This window comes from Musa acuminata, chromosome BXJ3-1, assembly GCF_036884655.1.
Source record: "Musa acuminata AAA Group cultivar baxijiao chromosome BXJ3-1, Cavendish_Baxijiao_AAA, whole genome shotgun sequence".
Taxonomy (NCBI): Eukaryota; Viridiplantae; Streptophyta; class Magnoliopsida; order Zingiberales; family Musaceae; genus Musa; species Musa acuminata.
The window spans coordinates 8769757-8790338 of NC_088349.1; the positions used below are offsets into that span (position 1 = coordinate 8769757).

At 37.5% G+C, this 20582-nt stretch overlaps 3 protein-coding genes across 4 annotated transcripts; 2 read left to right on the plus strand and 1 right to left on the minus strand.

The window, feature by feature from the left end:
- Positions 1-220: 220 nt before the first annotated feature.
- Positions 221-4410, plus strand: LOC103993456 (ras-related protein RGP1). The gene is made up of 2 exons (XM_009413535.3): positions 221-727; positions 3758-4410. Exons 1-2 carry the CDS (start codon positions 480-482, stop codon positions 4203-4205), a joined length of 696 nt encoding a protein of 231 aa, XP_009411810.2. The 5' UTR covers positions 221-479; the 3' UTR covers positions 4206-4410.
- Positions 4411-5009: 599 nt separating this feature from the next.
- On the plus strand, positions 5010-14389 carry LOC135628978 (uncharacterized). Of its 2 annotated transcripts, XM_065136028.1 has the most exons (9): positions 5011-5535; positions 7072-7212; positions 7966-8376; positions 9612-9716; positions 11233-11373; positions 12183-12386; positions 12662-12754; positions 12853-12964; positions 14095-14389. In XM_065136028.1, exons 1-9 carry the CDS (start codon positions 5041-5043, stop codon positions 14136-14138), a joined length of 1746 nt encoding a protein of 581 aa, XP_064992100.1. In that variant the 5' UTR covers positions 5011-5040; the 3' UTR covers positions 14139-14389. The 2 variants fall into 2 exon arrangements, with proteins under 2 accessions (XP_064992099.1, XP_064992100.1); XM_065136027.1 differs by lacking the exon at positions 12853-12964 and having other exon boundaries at positions 5010-5535.
- Positions 14390-15604: 1215 nt separating this feature from the next.
- On the minus strand, positions 15605-20357 carry LOC135628979 (enoyl-[acyl-carrier-protein] reductase [NADH] 1, chloroplastic-like). Its single transcript, XM_065136030.1, has 13 exons — positions 20148-20357; positions 19269-19537; positions 18264-18373; positions 18119-18174; positions 17910-17994; positions 17766-17813; positions 17504-17578; positions 17326-17437; positions 16779-16830; positions 16645-16696; positions 16500-16557; positions 16123-16221; positions 15605-15999 (listed from the first exon to the last, which is right to left on the minus strand). The coding sequence occupies exons 2-13, from the start codon at positions 19531-19533 to the stop codon at positions 15863-15865; spliced, it is 1149 nt and encodes a 382-aa protein (XP_064992102.1). The 5' UTR covers positions 19534-19537; positions 20148-20357; the 3' UTR covers positions 15605-15862.
- Between the last annotated feature and the right edge of the window lie 225 nt (positions 20358-20582).

Below are 20582 nucleotides of genomic sequence, written 5' to 3' on the forward strand. Positions count from 1 at the left end.
ATTAATTTTAATTTTTTCCCCCTGAAAAAGTAAGAAAAAAAGGAAGAACATCGAACCTTTTTTCTAGGAATTTGATGTGCAACCACAACGTACCGTACCCACGACTTCACCAGGTTTCAGACTGGTTAGACGTTGGGCTCCAGTCAATTTCACTTCGTTTCTACAATTATAAGGAAGGTAGCTTCGGGGTACGTCAAATGAGTAGCTATAGCTTGGTCGTCCAGGAACGACTTCCATTCTCCTCCCCTTTGCACCCCAACTCAACCCGTTCCGTTTTCTGGTCCTTTTGGCGCCCGGAGAAACCATTACAATTCGCATACGTAGATCGAGAGAGTGATTCTTCTTCCGTCGTCGCCTTTGGTGGCGATCGTCGTCGTCGCTGTTGTGGTTCCTTTGCCCTCGATCGATCGATCGATCGATTTCTTGGGATCGAGGTTGAGAGATAGAGAGAGAGAAGGGGAGGGAGCGAGGGAGGGAGGATGTCGTTGGGGAGTAGCAGCAGCCGGAACCACTACGGGGAGTTCAACCAGAAGATCGACTACGTGTTCAAGGTGGTGCTGATCGGGGACTCGGCGGTGGGCAAGTCGCAGCTGCTCGCCCGCTTCTCCCGCAACGAGTTCAGCATCGACTCCAAGGCTACCATCGGCGTCGAGTTCCAGACCCGCACCATCACCATCGACCACAAGACCATCAAGGCCCAGATCTGGGACACCGCCGGCCAAGAGAGGTTCGCTCTTAATCTCCCTCTTCAAATCCCCTTTCTCTCGTTCCTCTTTCTTTCTTGTTTCTGGCTTATTCTTTTACCTGATTTGGTCGATCAAGATGACGTTTCCGGATCCTCTCTCATCCTGCATGTGATCGTGTGAGACCAGGTTAAATGATTTCCAATCTGTTCGTATTTATTGGGTTTCTTTTAGCCCCATGAATTTGGTGCTGGTTGATCTTTAATTGGGTACTCTGGCCTAACCGATGTCGATGAATTGATCTTCTTGTTGATACAAGTGCTTTGACTCTAAACATCTTGTTCGGCCAGACAGAGGTTACAATCAATAAGATTGAATACAACGAAGATGTCCTACCAATATCATTCTTAGCTTGCCATTGGTGGAAGCCAAAACGCTTAGTATCTCAATTTCTTTTCATTGTTTTGGAATAATTTGTCATATCTAATGCAATTTTTCTTTTTTGCTGTTGGTCTGATTTGGCTACCTGGTACATTTTTGGTTATGCAACTAATGTTTTGGTTCATAGTTATACGAATTCAATGTCTCGTGAATCGACTGCTTGTTTTTTTAATTCACCAGGAGTTAGCATAATTTGGGTGAAGAAATAGAAAATGTCAAATTCAACAATTTAATTCAAAAAAGAAAAGAAAAGAAAATGATAAATGCAACAGAAGACCTTTAGGAACATAAAAAATCCTCAAACTAAATGTAGGTCAACCCCTAAGTGAGACACCGTAGGGCTTCGGATGATCCAAATTGGGATCAAATTTAATGATTGTTGTCTAAATGTTTTTACACATAAATAGAAGAAGAGCATTCTAGTAGCCCCATGCATAAATCTCTCTTCAGTTGGGGAATCATCACCCACGTTAGAGACCGATGATAATTTGATAGCTACTTTGCACCATCAAGTAATGTTTGTCAGCTTCATCCAGGCTTGTAATCACACATTAATCTAACTCTTCCTTTTACCTTGACAAAATTTCGTAAAAGATCAAACTGTGGAATACAGCACCATGGGTTATTTCGGACAATGATATGTTACATCCTTGTAATAAACAATAGCTTCTTACAGTGAGGATGTCTAAAGACTTTAGGTCTAAATTCAGACATCTGAGACTTCTTCTTAAACACTAATGTTTGTCTAGAGATGTCTAAAACCCAACTCAGTAAGTGACAACAAAGGACTAAAACATTGAAGAATGGAGGTAGGTTGGATATTAACTTGTTTAACAATTTAGTAGTAAAAAGTGAACTACCTAGTGCCTCAGAAATATAGTCTGAATTGGCACAACACATGTTATTTGATGTATTGCTACACCAGGACATAGCTAGAGTACTTGGAACTGGAATGTATATACACCATGGAATTCTGTAGGATATTTAATGTGTTGATAAGTTTCTCTAGATTTTATTATGTTTTTAAATTTTTAGGAAACTGGGTACATGAGAGGTAACTAACATGGTTCATGAGCCTTGACAATCCTTGATTATCATTGAGGAATGAAATGAGTGGGAATCTAAAAAAATAGGACCGTGCTACTTATTAATAGATCATGCTTGCTGCATTATGGACAACATCTAGTATGGTTGAGATGAAAGGTAGCACATAATGAGCATATAACGATCTAAATGTAAACCACTTTATGTTTGGGCTTTCTCTCATTTGCCTCTTGATTAGTGAAATGGTCTCCAAAGTATGTTAACATCACTTGAGTGAATTTTGAATGTTTTGATGATTGTTTATTCGAGTTTTGGTATGGAGGTCCCGAAATGTACAACTGGAGTTTGTATCTGGCATAGATGACTTTTACCTCTTGATGGAAGTGATTTAGACAAAAGTTCAAGAATCGAACAGATGTCACAGAATTGAATGAAAAGTTCTTTGGGTATGGATTAGATATCTAAAATTAAACTGATCAAGTAGGTAAATTAGTATGGAATTAAAAGAGTGATTATAAAAAATAAGATACTAAATTACTGTTTCTAAAGTCATTTTGTTTTTAATGTATGAATGTCGATTTAAAAAAATCTGTTTACTTGTGAAGCGAATCAATGAAAAAACAAAAACAAAAACAAAACACCAGGAACAATTAAAAATTATACAGTGAGTTGTTATCGAGATTCTTTTTAAAATTACACATACATGATTAATAGTGTAGGATGAATAGCTAATTTGCATCAGAGAACATTGAGTTCCCTTTTAGTATAACCTTGTCTTTGTGCAGTAACAATAGATGAACTTACTATGTACATTCAAGTTCAGCTTACTTGGCTTGTGTTGTTTCACATTATTTTGTGTTAATTAATGAGAGAACAACTGGGGCAAATTCTTAATGATAGTTAGGAAGTATAATATGCTAGATCATGGTGCAAGTATAGGAACAGGATATGCTGCTTATCTTGGTTTGTGGTATATGAGGGATTGGTTTAATTGGTTGTTTTTTGGGTTGTGGTACCACCTTGGACTACCTGAGTCACTTGCCATGATACATGAGACATTTAAGGAATATGCCACTTGTTGCTGCCATTAACTTTTACTTCCTGGATTCTTTCATGTTTCCATCTGTCTGCTATGGCACAGGTCGGCCTAGTGTCCAAGGCTCCCCACTGGGAGCATTGATAGCCTCATTCTTAGATGTAGAGGCTGTTTTTGTGGTTCAACTCTTCGTACTGAGGTCATAATAGTGCAGCTTCATGATTGGCCAACATAGAGTTGGATGCTATGGCTATCTAATCTAGTGAACAAAAATGACAGACCATAGAACTTGCTATTTTGCCCTAAGTTAATCTAGGCCCATTTTTCTGGATCTAGTCTGGTGAGTATTTCAGTGAATACATATTAGCAATATCTCAGTTCTGGAATAGAGAACTATGGCCGAACGAATATGCTTTAGTATTGGACAGTAGTAATGTCCACATCTTAATGATCAATACTTGAAAATCTTAAATAGCTGTATTTCTTCTTCTGATTTTGTTCTCCATGGCTCTGAATTCTGATACATTGAAGTTCCTATGGTGATTACTGATAGGTACCGAGCAGTAACAAGTGCTTACTACAGGGGTGCAGTGGGGGCAATGTTGGTCTATGATATCACGAAACGACAGTCGTTTGACCATATGACGAGATGGCTGGAGGAACTACGGGGGCATACTGATAGAAACATTGTGATAATGCTCATTGGAAATAAGTCTGATCTCGGAACTCTTCGTGCTGTACCAATCGACGATGCCAAGGAGTTCGCCCAGCGCGAGAATCTCTTTTTCATGGAGACTTCCGCTCTTGAGGCCACTAATGTTGAGAATGCTTTTCTAACCGTGCTCACTGATATCTATCGGATCACGAGCAAGAAATCCCTTGTTGCTAATGATGGGTCTGACTCTACTGGAAACTCAAGCCTGCTCAAAGGAACCGAGATAGTAGTCCCTGGTCAGGAGCCTTCGAGTGGGACTAAATCTACGTGTTGTGGGTCTACATAGATGGTGTAGTTTCCATTGTCCACTAGTTTTTTGCTTGTCAAATGTATCCGGATAGATTTTCTTCGTTCTTCTCTCTTATTTTCTTTAACCATATTAGACTATGATACACACATCTTACTGTTCTTAAAAGATGATTATTGTAATATGCTGATAACTAGATATATATTTTGAAAGATTTTTTAAGTAACATGAAACTTTGATTCAAGCCTACTAGTTGATTCTCAAATATATGTCATTTAAATTGTTATATCTATAGTTGTGTGTGGTTTGATGCTTTGCTTCTATTATAGTAACAAATAGACCATAAACACTTTAGATTTTGTGCACTAGTAGAAATAATTCAATTTAATTGGAACAAAAATTAGGTTATTCAACAAATACTTTTTTAACATGTTTAACCTATCTCAAAACTTTTAAGATATCTTTTGATCCACAGGAAGTCAAAAAGCATAAGGAATTATATGAAATAAAAAAATATATTAGAAGCTCCTCATATGCTCTTAGAAGTTGTTTAAGAATTACTTCATGTATATCATTATTATTATTATGATGATGGGTGTTAATGATAGTTAAAGCGGATCATGATTCTCGTGCGGCTTATTTTATGTGGGACCCATGATGTTAGCCAGTGGGAAGCGCTTTTTTCCTGATTGTGTGTCGGCCTGAGACAGCGTGTTCGAATCCGGACCCGAATTCTACCTCCGCTACGTGTCCCTCCCTATCCTACTCGAGCGGACACGTTGTCGGCTTCCCTCGCACCATCCCGTGACCTATGTAGTAGAATTATATGGTTCTCTCTCTCTCTCTAAATTTCTCTAAAAGAAAAGAAGAAACGATGGTCGAAGACCAGGTGGAGCCCTCGATCGCCGCCGCCTCGTCTCCTCCCTCCTCCGGCGCGCCCACCCCCGCTGCCGCCGGAGGCTCCCTTCAGTTGCTCCTCCGCCCTCGACGCGAGCCCTTCGAGCACGGCCTCCTTCCTATCCCCAAGCTCATTTTCTCAGACGGCACCCTAACCCTAGCGGCTCTTGCCGACAAGCTTCTCCGCAGATCCATCCCCTCTCCACACCGCGTCGACGCCACCAGCCTCGCTGATGCGCTACAGATCTCGCTCGACTACGCTCGCCTTGCCCTCGACACCCTTGCCTCCGTCCTACCTTCCGAACCTGATCCTGACGGGACTGCCGACGTGCACGTTCTTGTTCTCTTCCTCTGCATCCAGTCTTACAAGCGGTTGGTCCCCCGTCCGCACAAGGACTCGGCTGCTATTGCTGATGTCTGGCCCTCGACATCAGCCTTCGATGGCTACCTCTCTGCCCTGTCACCAATTCAGGTTGGGGAACTGTTCTAATTTGTACGAGTTCGTTCAGTCATTCAGCATTTGGTTACGAATTTTGCTTTCTAATGAAAATTTTCGCCATTAGATGCCACGAATAAAGCTTGATAAGATCTAACTTCAATAATTTAGATTGATATCGAGGTGCATGACAGTGTTGTGGTTGTAAATAAATTGTTGCCAACGAGACAGTTCGATTTAATGATTGAAACCTCCTGGCAAACATTTAGGACTTGCTTGTGTAATGCAGAATAGAAGAATCTGAGAAATCTCGATAATAACTATCTAGCAATTGTTTGTGAAATATAGATTTATATTAATAAATATATAATTAGTTATAGATGATTTAAGTAACATTTGAGTTACCTTCCAATTGCTCTACAAACATGTGCCATCAGATCGTTCTAGCTAAATGATAATATCTGAACTAGTTGAAGAGCTGTTGTGGGTCTAAATGTTGCACCCTTGGACAGGTGTGTTCAATCATGTATCATGAGACTTTGAAGATGATATAGACAAAGATAATACAGTACAGTTCAGTATGTGAAGCAGGAGTGGTGGATCAAAAATGGACCCAGAAACTTGTCATAGGAGGGCACTAGTCAATGAACCATTTCTTTATAATACAAATATTAACTATAATTGAATTCATTCGATGAGAATAAGATATGATATATGTGTCAAACAAATTGTGTCTGGATTGGATTAGCTGATAAGTTGAATAGGGCCGAATTGTGCTTCAATTATACGAATGAATTTCTGACCTAAAAATTTGGACCAAGGATTAGAAAACAAAAGGTAATCTTAGTTCAAACTGAAATGATTGCATTTTTTAGACAAAAGAAAAAAAAGAAACTTCTAAAACTTTCATAGAATTTATCAAGCTAGAATCTTCTCCTCCTTCAAGAGAAGGAAGAAATAGAAAAAGGGAAAGTGGTACTAATTCATATTATAAATAGGTATTCATTGTTACCATCCAATTGATGAAGGTATCTAGATATTTTTCAAGTTAATTCTTCCACAATAATGTTCTTTCTTCATTCGGTCACCTCTGGAGATTATCATATGCTGATTTGTGGAAATTTGTAATATACAAACATCTTATATTCTGAGACCTCAAAAATCATAGAGATTGAAACCATTGATGGTGGAAGTTCTGTTTGTGGTTGTAGCTCATTATTTCTTATTTTGATCACTTTTTTTCAACTCTACATTGATGGTACAAGTTTCTTGAGTCTTGATTTCATTTGTTGTTAAAGTAGAAAGCTGGATATGCTCACTGAAATCAGCATTGAAACAATTTTCTTTGAATTGATTAAGTGAAGAATTCGTTTTCTATTTATGAAATTTGGATCACATAAATGTGATTCAAGAAACTTGTGTCCGATTGTTTTAATTTGTAGTCATGCTGTGCTTTGGTATATTTTGTCAGGTCATGATAAGTCTTCTCACCATAGTACCAATCACATGTACTATTTTGATGAATGGGAAAAAAAAGTCTTCTGTATCCTAACTTGGTAAATTGTGTGGCAGCTTGTACGCAGTAACAGTCGTCGTTTTATGCCTTCACAAGCAGATGAAGAAGCTCATCAGTTATCATACTTACAGAAGCATATGGCCAATATTGTTACCCTTTTGGCAGAGTCTGTTGAAGGGGAGGGCGATGAGTCTCTGGTTTGTCATATTAGGACACACTAATGCTTTCTACTCATTTTTTTTTCCTTTTTTTACCTCTTCTGTAGCCTATATTTACATGTAATTATGAATTTTACAGTCTTCAGATCATGCCAATTTACTTTCCATATCTTCTTGTACCATTGGAGTATCCTAAAATTGCATTTTCATAATTTGTTTACGGTAGTTGAGAATCTTGGTAAAATATCTTCATCTATTTAAAATCTGCATCAATCGGGGGATATTTCTTTGCCAAAGCTATATAATGAGCAATGTTAGATACAAAGGAGCTTGAAATTCTATCAGATTGTTGAAGATAACATGCCTAGTTACCTGTCTTGCAGAAACCTAATTCAGTGACAAGTTTATCTTGAGCTATGTGCTTATCTAAATCATGATTTGGCACACTTCAAATGTGGAAGAGATTAAGAACCTTGTGCATATGTATGTATACTAGGTCGTTTGACATGTAGGCTCAAAGGATTGCTTCACCAGCTGTTGGTGAAACCCTTTGCAGTCATCTTTTGGGGTTTTCTGTGAATGAATTTTTGCCCATGCATGTACATGTCTCTTACCGTCTGTTTCTTTTTTAGATGACTAAATATTTGTTATTCTGTAAATAGTTGACTTTTGCACAAGTCTTCCCTCACAGATCATTGAGTTCTTTCAAGATGTCACATACTAGTACAATTATTTTCGTGTCAATGTGACATCTTTTTGGTAATTGTTTTTGGTTTAATGTCTGGTTTATAGGTTTTGACAATGGAAAGATTTGAACACCTTGGTTTCCTCCTCCATTTCTCCGAAGGAATTCCATTGACCCAAGCAGCTCCTTTTTTTGCTAATTCAGATCCAGACATGCCTGCTGTTCCTGTTTCTGCTGGCCAAGTCCATGATTGGATTGTTCAAAACATAGTTGCTTCGTTGGAACATAATGCTGAAAAGGTATTAGCAAAGGAAAACGGAATGCAGAATTCTTCAGACTTGGATGTGCCTATGGCTGATGCCTGCTTAAGTCATACAAGAGTCCAAAGCAGCAGCTTGCCTCCTGGCACCTCTGTGTCTTCTAATTCAGCGTACTCTACGAGTACAACTTTTGTCGAGGGTGTGTCAAAATCTTCAGTGGTGAAGCAGCCATGTGATATTAAAGGGCATTCCATAAAGGTAAGGCGACATTGCTGTACCTTTCATTTATACACGTCCCTCTTATTGCTATAGTATTTGTATATTGATCTGATGGTCTGAAGTAAACCTTCGATTAAAGGTTGACAATCTCAATCCATATTGAGTTTTGGCCAGATGGTGGACTATAGTATGGTAATCTGGTGTAAATCAAAATTTCAGCATATATTTATAAGCTGCTAGCAGGGTATAAAACATAAAAATAGTTATATGCATCTATACAATTCACATGGTGTCTTCTTAGGATGAAAATGACCGTTTCCAATTTTTAATTAGCAGGTACAGATTCACATATGTATATTAACCAAATACAAATTTTGTAACCATATTTGTTCTAAATAAATATGGGTGTAAACGTGATATGCTGTTTATGCAATTTCATGTTAGATTCTAGGAAATTATGGATGTTTATGAATGTGAGATATCATGAGACGAATAATTAAGAAAATAGTTCATATATATCAATCATTTTTATTACATGGGAAAATTTTAGAGCAAATGCGAAAAACAAAAGAAGCATGTGAAAAAAAACTAAATGAAAATAATCAAATAGAACTTTTCTTAGATTAATATCAGTTTGTTTGACATTTTTAGATATGTTGGAATTTGGATGTCCAGATTTGATTGAAACTTGACATATCGATATGCACATCCAGAAGTTGTGGATTAACCAAATTCTGACGCATACTGATATGTCATGTATACATATTTATTTAACCATATCAGACTCAATTTGGGCATGACTAACTCACTACCCTGTCTTCTTCTTAATCTCACTGAGTTTGGTGCAGCAATGTTTCCAACCCCTACTCTCTATGAAGCCCTTTTTTTTCTGATCCCTTCTCCATAACCAGCCTGATTTGTGCTAGATGTAAACAAACCAAAGTTAGCCACTTCTAGGCATCTACATGTATCTTTCATGCAAAGTGTGCAGTCCATGTTCTGCTAGTAGGAACATACAGGATGGCACACCTGGTATATCATTGTAAATCTGATGTGTAATGAGCATTGACATTGGCATTAGGAGTCTACAATCGAGTTTACAACATCCACCATTTCATACTAGGCTAGATGTATTGACATGCTTTACATTGGTTTATCTCTGCTCGTGTTTGATACATTGCTATAGTTGAAGTTCCATCATGGTGTAGTCAGCTTTTGTGGTTTGATGTCAGCTTTATTTGGTTCTGCTTGAGAATAAAGTTATTATGCTGCAGGTGTTAAATTGCCATGATTCAGTGATATACATATTGGCACCCTTGAGATATGCGACGATTTATGGGTGTTCTGATGCAACTATTGTTCTTGGTGCCATTGGTAAGGTATGTCATATGTTTATTCACACCTCATTGTTCTTATCAATGACCAGTTTAGAGCAGCATTCCATGTGGTACTAGAACAATACATATTTTGCCCACTTTCTTTTTGCAGTCTGAATGACTAGTTTTGAGTCACGGAAACTATAGACCCTACAATGACAGGAACCTCCATGCACTCAGCTGCCCTTTTTAGTCAAGCTTAGTGTAGCAAGTTACACACATATGAAGCACAAACCATCTGAAGAACTTACTGTACCAAATATACAAATAAGATGGATATGTTTTATAACAATAAGATATTGGTAGAAACTATATATATATGTACTCCACAAGCTTGTCAATGGCATACTCAACGGGTCAAATAAGAGGTTTAGAGAAAGCACAGTCTGGCAAGAATGCCTCGTACTTCTTTCCAAATAGGTCTCTTTATCAAAAGTTCCTGTGTCTTACTACCCACTTGATACAATTTCTGAACAAGGTATTAAGTAGGAAAAGATTAAGCCAACTGCACTTAGATCATCAATGATTATAAGGTTCTATGCTGCCACAGACTTGTGTTATGTGGTCCTATCATTTGGATAAAAGAGAGATCCAAATATCCAACAGCATGTAGATCATCAAGGAGTGAGGTTATATGTAGCCAGATATTTGCCATGCCTTGCTGCTGGATGTTGTATATGTGGCATGGTTTCCTGGTCACTTATATATGCAGCTGCATAATTAAATATCCAATTGCAAAATTCTTTTCAGTAAGAGGAATAAGAAGCCATAGATTGGTTGCTGAACTTTTAAGTGACAACTAAAACTATTGAAGTGTCATATATTTGAATCCTAGAATTTTTCTGAATACTGTAATTGAGCATCTTAAAATACGGATTGGTGGCACAAATTTATAAAAGATCAGAGCTACTAAATTCATGTCACATATATTTGAATATTGAACCTTCACTCCACATGATTTCTTCAACAAATTCTATGTGCCAAAAAATGTTATACATTATCTTTAAATAGATGCTTTAAACTTTTTGTAACATATAGAAAGGTAAGTTTCAAGTTGACTTAATGTAAGTTTGAACAAGCATCATTTTCTTGAACCATAGTTATTGTAGAGATTGTCTCAATTGAAAAGAATTGGAGAAACCTAGATATCTTGCTATGCTTGCTATATTCTTTCAAATTTTATTGTTTTGTATAATCTACTGCCCAATGATTTCATATATATTAGTTTAGGACCAGTTATTGTCAAATATTTCATTTGCCTTCTTAGTTTGCATATATTTTCCCTTATGGTAACATATTGCTAAATGTTAAATCATTGTTAAAATATGGTATAGACCGAGTTGGCAACGTTAATTATATAGAACAACAAATTATTATATTTTACTATTGTTTTATGTAAAAATTCCTCACGTTGCTAGCCATGTTTATGTTATTTACTCTTGGCACATGAAGTTTTGCTCATGCTGTTTTATTGTTTTGTTTTTTGATCTAACATGTGTTTTTTCTATAAATTCATTAGGCTGTTAGAGTGGAGCATTGTGAAAGGGTACAGGTTATTGTAGCTGCAAAGCGCATTTGCATTGCAAACTGTAGAGAATGTGTGTTTTATTTGGGGGTTAATCAACAACCTCTTATTGTTGGAGATAATCATAAATTACAAGTAAGAAATATTGATTCCTTTTTGTTTCACCTTTTGTTTTTAATGTCCTTTATCTATCGGTGATCTCTTATTTTTAAATTGAAAGAGTGGACCCCATCTATATAAAATTATTGATGTCAAATATGCATGATTTTCAAAGCGTGGAAATATAGATGAGTGGGGACGACATCTTTTATGTTGGTTTGGAAATCATACATAGATGGAGTCCTTGTTGGTTTTCATATATGTTCCCAATTGATCTGTTTATGCAAAATAAACATCAGTATTTAAAACAAAGAAATTGAAGGTGAAATAGATATCTGCAAGATAAAAAAGAAGTAAAGAATCATGTTTATATTATTTGTTTGAGGGGGTTGAGAAAGATATTGCTCATAAAAGAGGAGTGTTATGGATGAAATAGCGATCCTATTATTTTCTCATTTGGAAGTTATGTAAGATCACTATATAATAAGGCATGCTTTTGTGAATTATAATTATTGGGAATTGGAAAATGGTACATCCAAAAATGATAGTGTCCCATACATGAGTTGGGTGGCTGGTGATACACAATTGGATAGGAGTGATTGCTTCCATAACTGAAGTATGAGATTGCGGTTTTACAAATCAACTGACAGTGACATCCTACTGCAACTTCTCAAATTAAATGAAGTACAATGTTTACTAAGTGGCTGGAAGCACCCTTAGATCGACACCAGAGTTAGATGTTGTGGATAATGTTCATGGACTATGACATTTTTTTTAAGAATAAAACATCTTGATTTGTCTATTATCATGCAGTATTGAGTTCTTTTTAATTTCTTTCTTCTCAGGTTGCACCATTTAATACCTTTTACTCACAATTGGAAGAGCACTTAGCTCAAGTCGGTGTTGATTCAAGTGTCAATCGATGGGATGAACCCTTGGTGCTGGGAATGGTTGATCCTCATGATTCTTTGTCTCACCCTGCAGGGATCTCAGATGTTCAAGCTGAGTCAGCCACATGTGTTGATCCTGATCAATTTACTAGTTTCTTGGTATGCTCAATTTTTTTTACAACTGCTTAGTAACTGGAGCACTTCATATCTTTAACAGCCTTTTCAATGCCATGTATTGCCTTCTTTTTTTTCTTGTGAATGCCTAAATAGTACCCTTATAGTTTGATGGTATTTATTTTTCCTTGACTACTGATTGATGCTTAGCTGGGTATTGAATGTGAAGTACTTTGTCTGAAATTCTAGTACATGCTTCTATGGCTTTCTTTCTAGTCCACAGATGCAGTATCTAAGAGTTGAAAAATATATTATTGCAGATTCCAAACTGGTTTGGAGCCGACTTACCACAATCTACAAAAGATAACCCATTTCCACTGCCTGAAATATATGGAGCATCCCAGCAGAAGAAGGTAATGTCCACTAAATATTATGATCGTTGCAATTGTGGCATCTAGTTTTATTTCTTCATGTTCTTGATAAAACATAAGCTTTCTATAATTTTGTCCAGAAGTCAAATTTGATTGATATTCAACAAGCTATCAGGAATGTGCATCTTGATGAGAACCGGGAGCGAGAATTAACATCTGCCCTACATGTACATTTTAAAGACTGGTTATATGGTATAGCTCGGTTTCCTACTATTCAATCCAGCATAATAGAACTTTGCTTAACGATAAGAGTCTTTGCTTCAATACCCTATGCTATACGTGTCATCACATGTTGCGTGGTACACTACAATTAGGATATCTAGTATGCACTATAGATACATGGTAAGTAGCTGAAAAAAATGATGCCAACCAGTATTGGTTGACTTTTAAAAAAAAAAATTGTTTCTGATCATACGGGAAGGTACAGATTGGAAAATTGCTCAGTATAATGGTATGGTACCGGTCATATCAGTTGTCAAAATAAATATTGGATCGAGGCTTAAATCCTAAAGTAGCGGCAATATCGTTTAGCATATGAACTCTGTCTTGTTATATATTGTATCTATACTCTGTAAAATACCTTGTAATAATATGTAGATATCTTCAGGGTTTTAAATGGATCAGACTTGGATTTAAACTGGCTCCTTATGAGATTAGTAAGGTGAGAGATTGGCAGAGGGATTTGGAAGGTTCAGAGTGACAAGAGGGAAGGAGGGGTAAGGTACGCTAGGGGGGTATGAGAGAGAGAATAGAGAATAATAAGGTGAGAGATCAGGAAAGAGCGAAAAAAGGATCAGGGAGAAACATCATAGTGGTGAGAGGAAGGGATGGGTAAGGTGTGCTAGGGTTAAACTTTGACATAATGTCTCATTGTTTGTTCATTATTCGCTGTAGTTAGCAGTGGGTATACAACAGGCTATTTATCAAGGTGATTAAAATCATATACTATATAGGACAAGTTAGTCATGTTGTTTATTGCTGGATCAGGTCTGTATCCAATCGTAGTGTGAATTATAGTGCTGGATGAGGTCATTACTTGGATTGTCAGATCGTAAACTCAATCCAAATCTAATTTAGACCATATCGGATTTCAGATGGATGCATCAAGGTCTGATTTGATCTCGGATATAAGGGTCAGCATCAAATAGATTCTTTCTTTCTATAGCCCTAGATTTCTTCACAACACATTTCATATCTCTACATTAATGTTTATAGCTCTTCTGGAAGATAGTTATTGGGTTCTTATCTCTTTTTTTCTTTTCTAATAATGTCAGAAGACTCGAATGATTTAAAGAAGTGATCGTCTAAAATTTTTCATGCAGCTTCGGGGAATATTCGCCAGCTATATTGTCTACAAGCTGATTGAAATGTTAAAATGTTTGATTGCTGGAGGTAGTCTATGCCCACTGCATTCCTTACAAAATAACAAAAGGTTCTTCCCCTCTCAAATTAGACCTCACATGCTTTACAAATTTTTCGATATGTATTGTAACTGGCATCCGCTGTGACTGGAGGTCGGCAAACTAGTTCTGCATCATGTTGTTGGATGTACATTTGGAACTAGGTCCTGTTGTGTGTTGAGGGCTTCAGTTTATCATTATTTTTTCCTTTTTCTTCTTTTCTTTTCCTTCCTAAAACCGTTAGTTACCCTTTTTCTTCAAAGATCGTGCTGGGCATGTTGTGGTTGCGGTGCATGGAGCTGCAGTTATTGGTTAGCTACTGGTCAATAATACTGCTAGTGAAATTAGAGATTTCCCTCAGAATTTTATCCAAAGGACATGAATGTGGGATCCGATTGTGATATTTTTCGCGTGATCGATGTGTTTATCTTTGGTTCAATCGCCTTGTTCTCTAATGCCCATATGGACTATGACATGTTGAACGTAATGCATTCTATCTTGCATTTTTGTGGCACATAAGTCAGTTAATCCTACAACACATGTATATACTGCATAGGATTATGTGTCAGATGTCAATTACAAGATTCAAAGATTTGACATTTTAACTGTATGCAGTTTCTTGGTCTCTTCTATTTGCTTACCAAAGTCTTCCATCATAAAGCTCATCACCGCCGAACTTGACCCAGGTATTTGATTAAGCTCAATGCATGAGGTTTGGTGTGCTCATTTATTTTTTCTGTTCATAACATATTTTGTAGCTTTTATTGATTCTCTATTCGTTGAATTAATATTGAAATTTTCTTAAAAACGCCTTCGTCCTTCCCTTTCTCCGATGGCCGATTCAGAAACCAGCCAGCCCCAGAAGACGAGAGAGCAACAGCAGTTGCTGCTGTGCTTCCAAGACCAAAATAGTCGTGCGGTGGTTAAAGCACGAGTACTGCACACAGAGAGAGCAGCAGCAGTGGTAGGCGGCACTGCTGCTGTGCTCCGAAAACCAATATTGTCGTGCAGTGGTCAAAGTGCGAGTGCTGCCGGCATAGGTGAAACTGAATGTAGATCCTATGCGGGACTATCTCCACGGGAATTTTACGAAAGGGCCTGAGAGCCGTCCATCTCGACTACATTTAATCTCAACCGTGCGGTTTGCTTCTGATTAAAGTGAATCTGTTATGATCAATTGGACGGTCGGTCGGTTGAGATTAGAAGAGACGTGACATGGATGGGTTTTAAAGGACCCCTTGAACTATCCTATGCAAGGAATCCTGTGTAGAATCTATATCGGACACGAGAAATAAAGTCTTTGTATGATCAATTGGACACAGAATTTGTGTCCTATATCGAGCTTGACATAGTCAATGACAAATAAAACTCAAATGCAACTTATACCATGCAAAGTAGGCGCAGAAGTTAAAACTCTGCTACCTAATTAAAATTGCAAAAGTAAAATTTATTAGGATTGGCCATAGTCATAGAGCAGACCTACTCATCAAGGGGGAAAAAAAAAACTGAAATCTAGCACAACCAACTTAGATGTTCATGAAAAGCTCAAAAAAAAAAAAAAAAAAAGAGCATGCAGACGACCAACAAAATCTAAAACCTAAAACAATTTTAACATTTTAGTTGCTCCAGTACCAAGTTTCAATGACACCACCTCAGATGAGAAAAATGGAGGTTTCCACTCATCTTGTTCCTAATTTTGTGTTACCAGTGCCCGGCTGTCAATTGCAAGTCCCATGGTGTTCAAACCATTATCCACATAGACAACAGAACCAGTCACTGCTGAGGCCAATGGGGACACCAAGAAGGCTGCTGTGTTGCCAACTTCATCTGTCAAAATACGTTATTTGATTCATGAAAAGAACATATGGAAAGAAACTGGGAAGAAAATGGCATGCTCTTCAGCTGGATGGAAAAAGAAAACCAATGAACAATAAAGAGTTCGACTTTGACCTGCCAGCAATTCTTTCTGCAATGGTGCATTAGTGTACGAGTAATCTATCATCTTCTCGATGAATCCAATTGCTTTTGCTGCTCGGCTTCCCAATGGCCCTGGGCACATGTTTGGCCAAGACAGTCATTGAGATAACAGTTGCAAATATATGCATGCTCTAGTGGTAGGTGGCTTGCAACTGAACTGATAGGTAAAATGTAATTGGCAAACAACGATAACCATAAACCACTACATGTGTAGCTCACAAGGGAGAAAAAGATTAAATGGTCAGCTAAAGTGCTTAAAAATTCCTTGAGGAAAAGAATCAAAAGGATTAGCCTCATTTCTAACAACAATAAGACTTCCAATTCTTGATACGACTCATGAAGAAACGTACCAGCCGATATTGTATTTACTCTGATTTGGCCTTTTCTTCCGGCTTCAAAAGCTAGCACCTTCAACCAAAAACATATGTAATCAGAAATTAATTTAGAATACAGTAATAAATGCCTATGATAAAACGTTGAAGATTTGGCACTTACTCTGGTATCACTCTCCAGAGCTGCTTTTGCTGAACTCATTCCACCTCCATATCTGCAAGTCGAATCAAAAACTAATTACATGGTCTAATCATCCTATTAATTGATATTGACAAAGAAGGCAGAACAGACTTTACCCTGGGATGGTCCTTTCAGAAGCAATGTATGTTAGAGACACCGTAGCACCCCCTGCCACATTGAGATGCACAATTATAACATAAGCTCACAAATTCCCGAAACAGAAGTTGCAAAGGATGAAACTATCAAAATTTCATTGCAAAAGGAAAAGAATCAAAGAAAATCAAGATCCATGAAGCCCAGCTAGTACTAGAGGGGTATCTAAGGTTTGCATTGGGTAACTTGAAGGTGAGGAACGGTAAAACTCCTGTTAAGTACATAGTTTCATTCCCATTTGGAATTGTATTTTCTGTGTTTCTAGGTTATAGCTGAAACTGATCTTTCTTCCTCTACGGCTCACCCCTTCTCATTCTCACTTCTACCCATAAAATGCACTTCCTCTACAGCTGTCTATAAAAATGAAATATATAATGAAGGGCTCCACTGCATCATTATACAATGTAACTTAATACCAAAAAATGAAAAACATACTCTCAGACTCCTCCCCTGCCAAAAAAAAAGGACACAATAAATGCTAATTTGTCTAGTTATGGAAACAAAACAAACCTGGATTCATTATTGGAAGGAAGTGCTGGAGTAAGGAAACAAAAGAATAACTTGATGCTGAGATAGCAGCAAGATATCCTCTTCTAGATGTCTCCAGAAGTGGCTTGGTTACCTGTTTACAGAAATTATGATTTTGAAGTAACAGAGAAGAATCAAATATAAGGTCAATAAATGGTACCTCTGGTCCATTGGCAAGAGAATGCACAAGGATATCAATGCTTCCAAAATCATTCTTCACGGATTCAGCTGCTTCCTGGACAAGTTAAAATTATAGCTGCACTATAATAAGTCAGCCAACATAATTCAAAAGCATCACCGTCCCGTAGATGATAGATAAGATTGGTGTGCATTATGAATTGTTAAAGAAAAATGCATGCAATTAATTATCTGATTACAAAAGAAATATATATTTTGGGGAAGACAAGGATTTAGTAATCTACCTTAACAGTCCAATTAGAGGACCCCGCATACCGTTTGTTTGTTTTGACCTAACGCGATAATATACCAACAAAAAATTATTGACTAAAAATATAAAAAAGCAAAATATAAAATAAATTATATTATGATAAGCATTTATTTTATACATCTTCTGGAACATCCTCGGGAGTATCATAAACAGCATCAAGAGGATATACTTTGGCAATATGCATAAGAGAACCATTTGGCAATCTGCAGGATAACACCATTGGCATGATCACTCGATAGTGTTACAAATCAAGGAGGAATCCATATGCTAATAAGAAGAATCAAATAAACCAAAACATGAATGCATACGATTTTCGTAAAGTCATACCGGCGTGATTCATCAAACTTGCCACGCCTTAAGCTTGTCTCAAAAATGTTCAGTGCCTGCACATGATAGTATGCTCCATAAGGAAACTTGATAAGTAGCTATTCGGTACCAACAGCAAAATCTATTGGAATGCAAATTCACATACAGGAACCCAGGTCCCGACAAGAATTTCTGCCCCAGCAGCAGCAAGAGCCTTTGCAATTGCCCAACCATAGCCATTGTCATCAGCCACTCCAGCAATAAATGCTCGCTTACCTAAATAAACAATCAAGCATAGTGGAGCAGCATACCAAAGATGGAATTGGCAAATGATGCACAGGAAATGGGGAGACCAACTTGGAACTATCAAATTATGTGATACAAAATTCATAAAATTCCATGTCATCAATTAAGGGATAAATCACCTAGAATGTTTTGTAAAGTGGTATTTTGAACGTAAAAACAAACCTCCTGCATGTTGTTTTCATAAAGATGGGATCTCCACTCGAATGTGGTCTATGAAAATTACAGTTAGTAAGAATGATGAGCAAGATAGTAAGTGCTGGTATAGAACTACCCAAAGGATGCGACTCACATGGACGCAATGGTCCATGCGGAGATCCATCCATTACTGGCAACAAAAGTGTACCATATAAAAAAGGAAAATGTCATGATACTTGGTTTAGCCATTCAGCTTTGCTTCCTAGGAAAAGCATGGCATATAGCAGTTTCATTGATCTATATAAATATGGACTTAAATATCAATTATCATCCCCTGAATCTGAAGTTCTGTAAAAGAAATTATAATAAATTTAGCAAACTCCCCATTGAGGCATGGAGGTGCTCGTTCATTTCCCATTTCCCATTTTGGAAGGAAGCTCATAACACCAGACAACTTATTTTGGTGCACATTGTGGTGTATCTTATTTTCTTTTACCTCATATACACACTAGGCTAAAAAAAAAACCAGTATTTTTCTTTTTTACGTCTAAGGCAATTGAACAGTATATTAACAAAACTTCAAATTAGTAAAGATTTTAACATTTTAAGTAATATAGCATTTTGAGATACTTCAAATTATTTGCTGTCATGTACAAAAATAAGTATGAAGAAAAGAAGACGGGCAAGTTTTCAGTCAAACTAAGAGGGAACTGCACAAAGAATGCTATACCTCTTAGATCAATGGGCAATCCATATGCTGTTCTTTCCTCACTTTCCCCAGACATTGCCCTGGTTACAACTCTACAATACTTCGATGAGTATCTCTCACAAGGAGATCGGATCGAAAATATGCTTGATGAGTTTGCCAATCCTTGACTGGCTCCTTTCAGGTTGATCCTCGAAAATGCAGTCCTCGACATGAACATTCTCCCAGGAGAAGAGGCGCAAGGCCTTGCTACCACCACATGCAAACCAGCAGCTGCTGATGCTCCCATTATCCTTGCAATAGCAGATAAGGTAGAACATAATGGCCTTAGGTCACATACACGAACTGGATCCCAATGTGCAGTATGTACCATGCAGCATAAAAACCCTAATTTAAGACCCTAATCGTGAAACAGCATCAAAATGCCAAAAAATCTTCGATCAATAATCAAATCCAACCGATAGAATCACACATTAGCGGCGGGGAGCGCAAATTTACCGAAATGAAAGCAATCATCAGAGTGTCAGGCAAATTAAATGAAAAGGAAAAAACACAGTATTTGAACGTGTCATTATCCCAACATTCCATGCCGAGACCGATATATGTATGTAACCCACAGAAACTCCATCTCACTGCATCCGATCTCGCGTAGCGCAGAAAGGCTTCTCCTACAACAACGGCAAGGGTAGATTTCCTCCCCATCCTTTCCGTTCCATTGGGGTCAGAATGCATCCAACCAAACATCTCGCGCAGAGGAATCTGATCCGTCGAAGCTAATCTTATACCGCATCTTCAAGCACAGGTCCAAGAACGTTCATCCAGATGATAGGGACCAGCGGCATTCCAATTCCCAGACAAATATAACAAGAAATTCCGACGAAGAAAGAGAAGAAAATAAGCTACCGGTCTCTCGCCTGCCGGAAAAGGACGCGCAGCGCACTCGTCAACGCCGGGTTTGACTGGGAAGCGGGTTTCGACGAGATCGAAGTGGCGCTGCGACAGGTCGCAGCGGCGGAGAGGTCGAGAGAGCCGCCAGCAACAGGTGAGCTTAGGGTTTGTGGTTGGATTAGGCGGAAGCTCGAGCTCAATCTTGTGTGACGTGACTTCTTTGAGCTAATAATATCTCGGAGAAGATGTTTTTGTTATGTATTCATAATGTGTGATGTGTAATTGTAAAATATTTTTAAATATTTGATAATTAATTAATGAAAATTATACTTTAAATATGTATTGATATAAGTATTGTTGGGTAGAATTATATTTCAAAGATCGGTCGAATACTATGTAATAAAATTATCTTCTAATATATTTTAATATTTATTTAAAGTATATATATTA

What these genes read in the sequence shown, in the direction of transcription:
- LOC135628978 (XM_065136027.1), top strand. Translation starts at nt 5,041, where the DNA reads ATGGTCGAAGACCAGGTGGAGCCCTCGATCGCCGCCGCCTCGTCTCCT. An exon ending in TTAAAGGGCATTCCATAAAG is followed by an intron (nt 8,377 to 9,611) that starts GTAAGGCGACAT and finishes ATTATGCTGCAG; the next exon opens with GTGTTAAATTGCCATGATTC. An exon ending in GAGATAATCATAAATTACAA is followed by an intron (nt 11,374 to 12,182) that starts GTAAGAAATATT and finishes CTTTCTTCTCAG; the next exon opens with GTTGCACCATTTAATACCTT.
- LOC135628979 (XM_065136030.1), bottom strand. Translation starts at nt 19,533, where the DNA reads ATGGGAGCATCAGCAGCTGCTGGTTTGCATGTGGTGGTAGCAAGGCCT. An exon ending in ATTGCCCATTGATCTAAGAG is followed by an intron (nt 18,374 to 19,268) that starts GTATAGCATTCT and finishes TTGTTTATTTAG; the next exon opens with GTAAGCGAGCATTTATTGCT. An exon ending in TTGTCGGGACCTGGGTTCCT is followed by an intron (nt 18,175 to 18,263) that starts GTATGTGAATTT and finishes TATCATGTGCAG; the next exon opens with GCACTGAACATTTTTGAGAC.
- LOC103993456 (XM_009413535.3), top strand. Translation starts at nt 480, where the DNA reads ATGTCGTTGGGGAGTAGCAGCAGCCGGAACCACTACGGGGAGTTCAAC. An exon ending in GACACCGCCGGCCAAGAGAG is followed by an intron (nt 728 to 3,757) that starts GTTCGCTCTTAA and finishes GATTACTGATAG; the next exon opens with GTACCGAGCAGTAACAAGTG.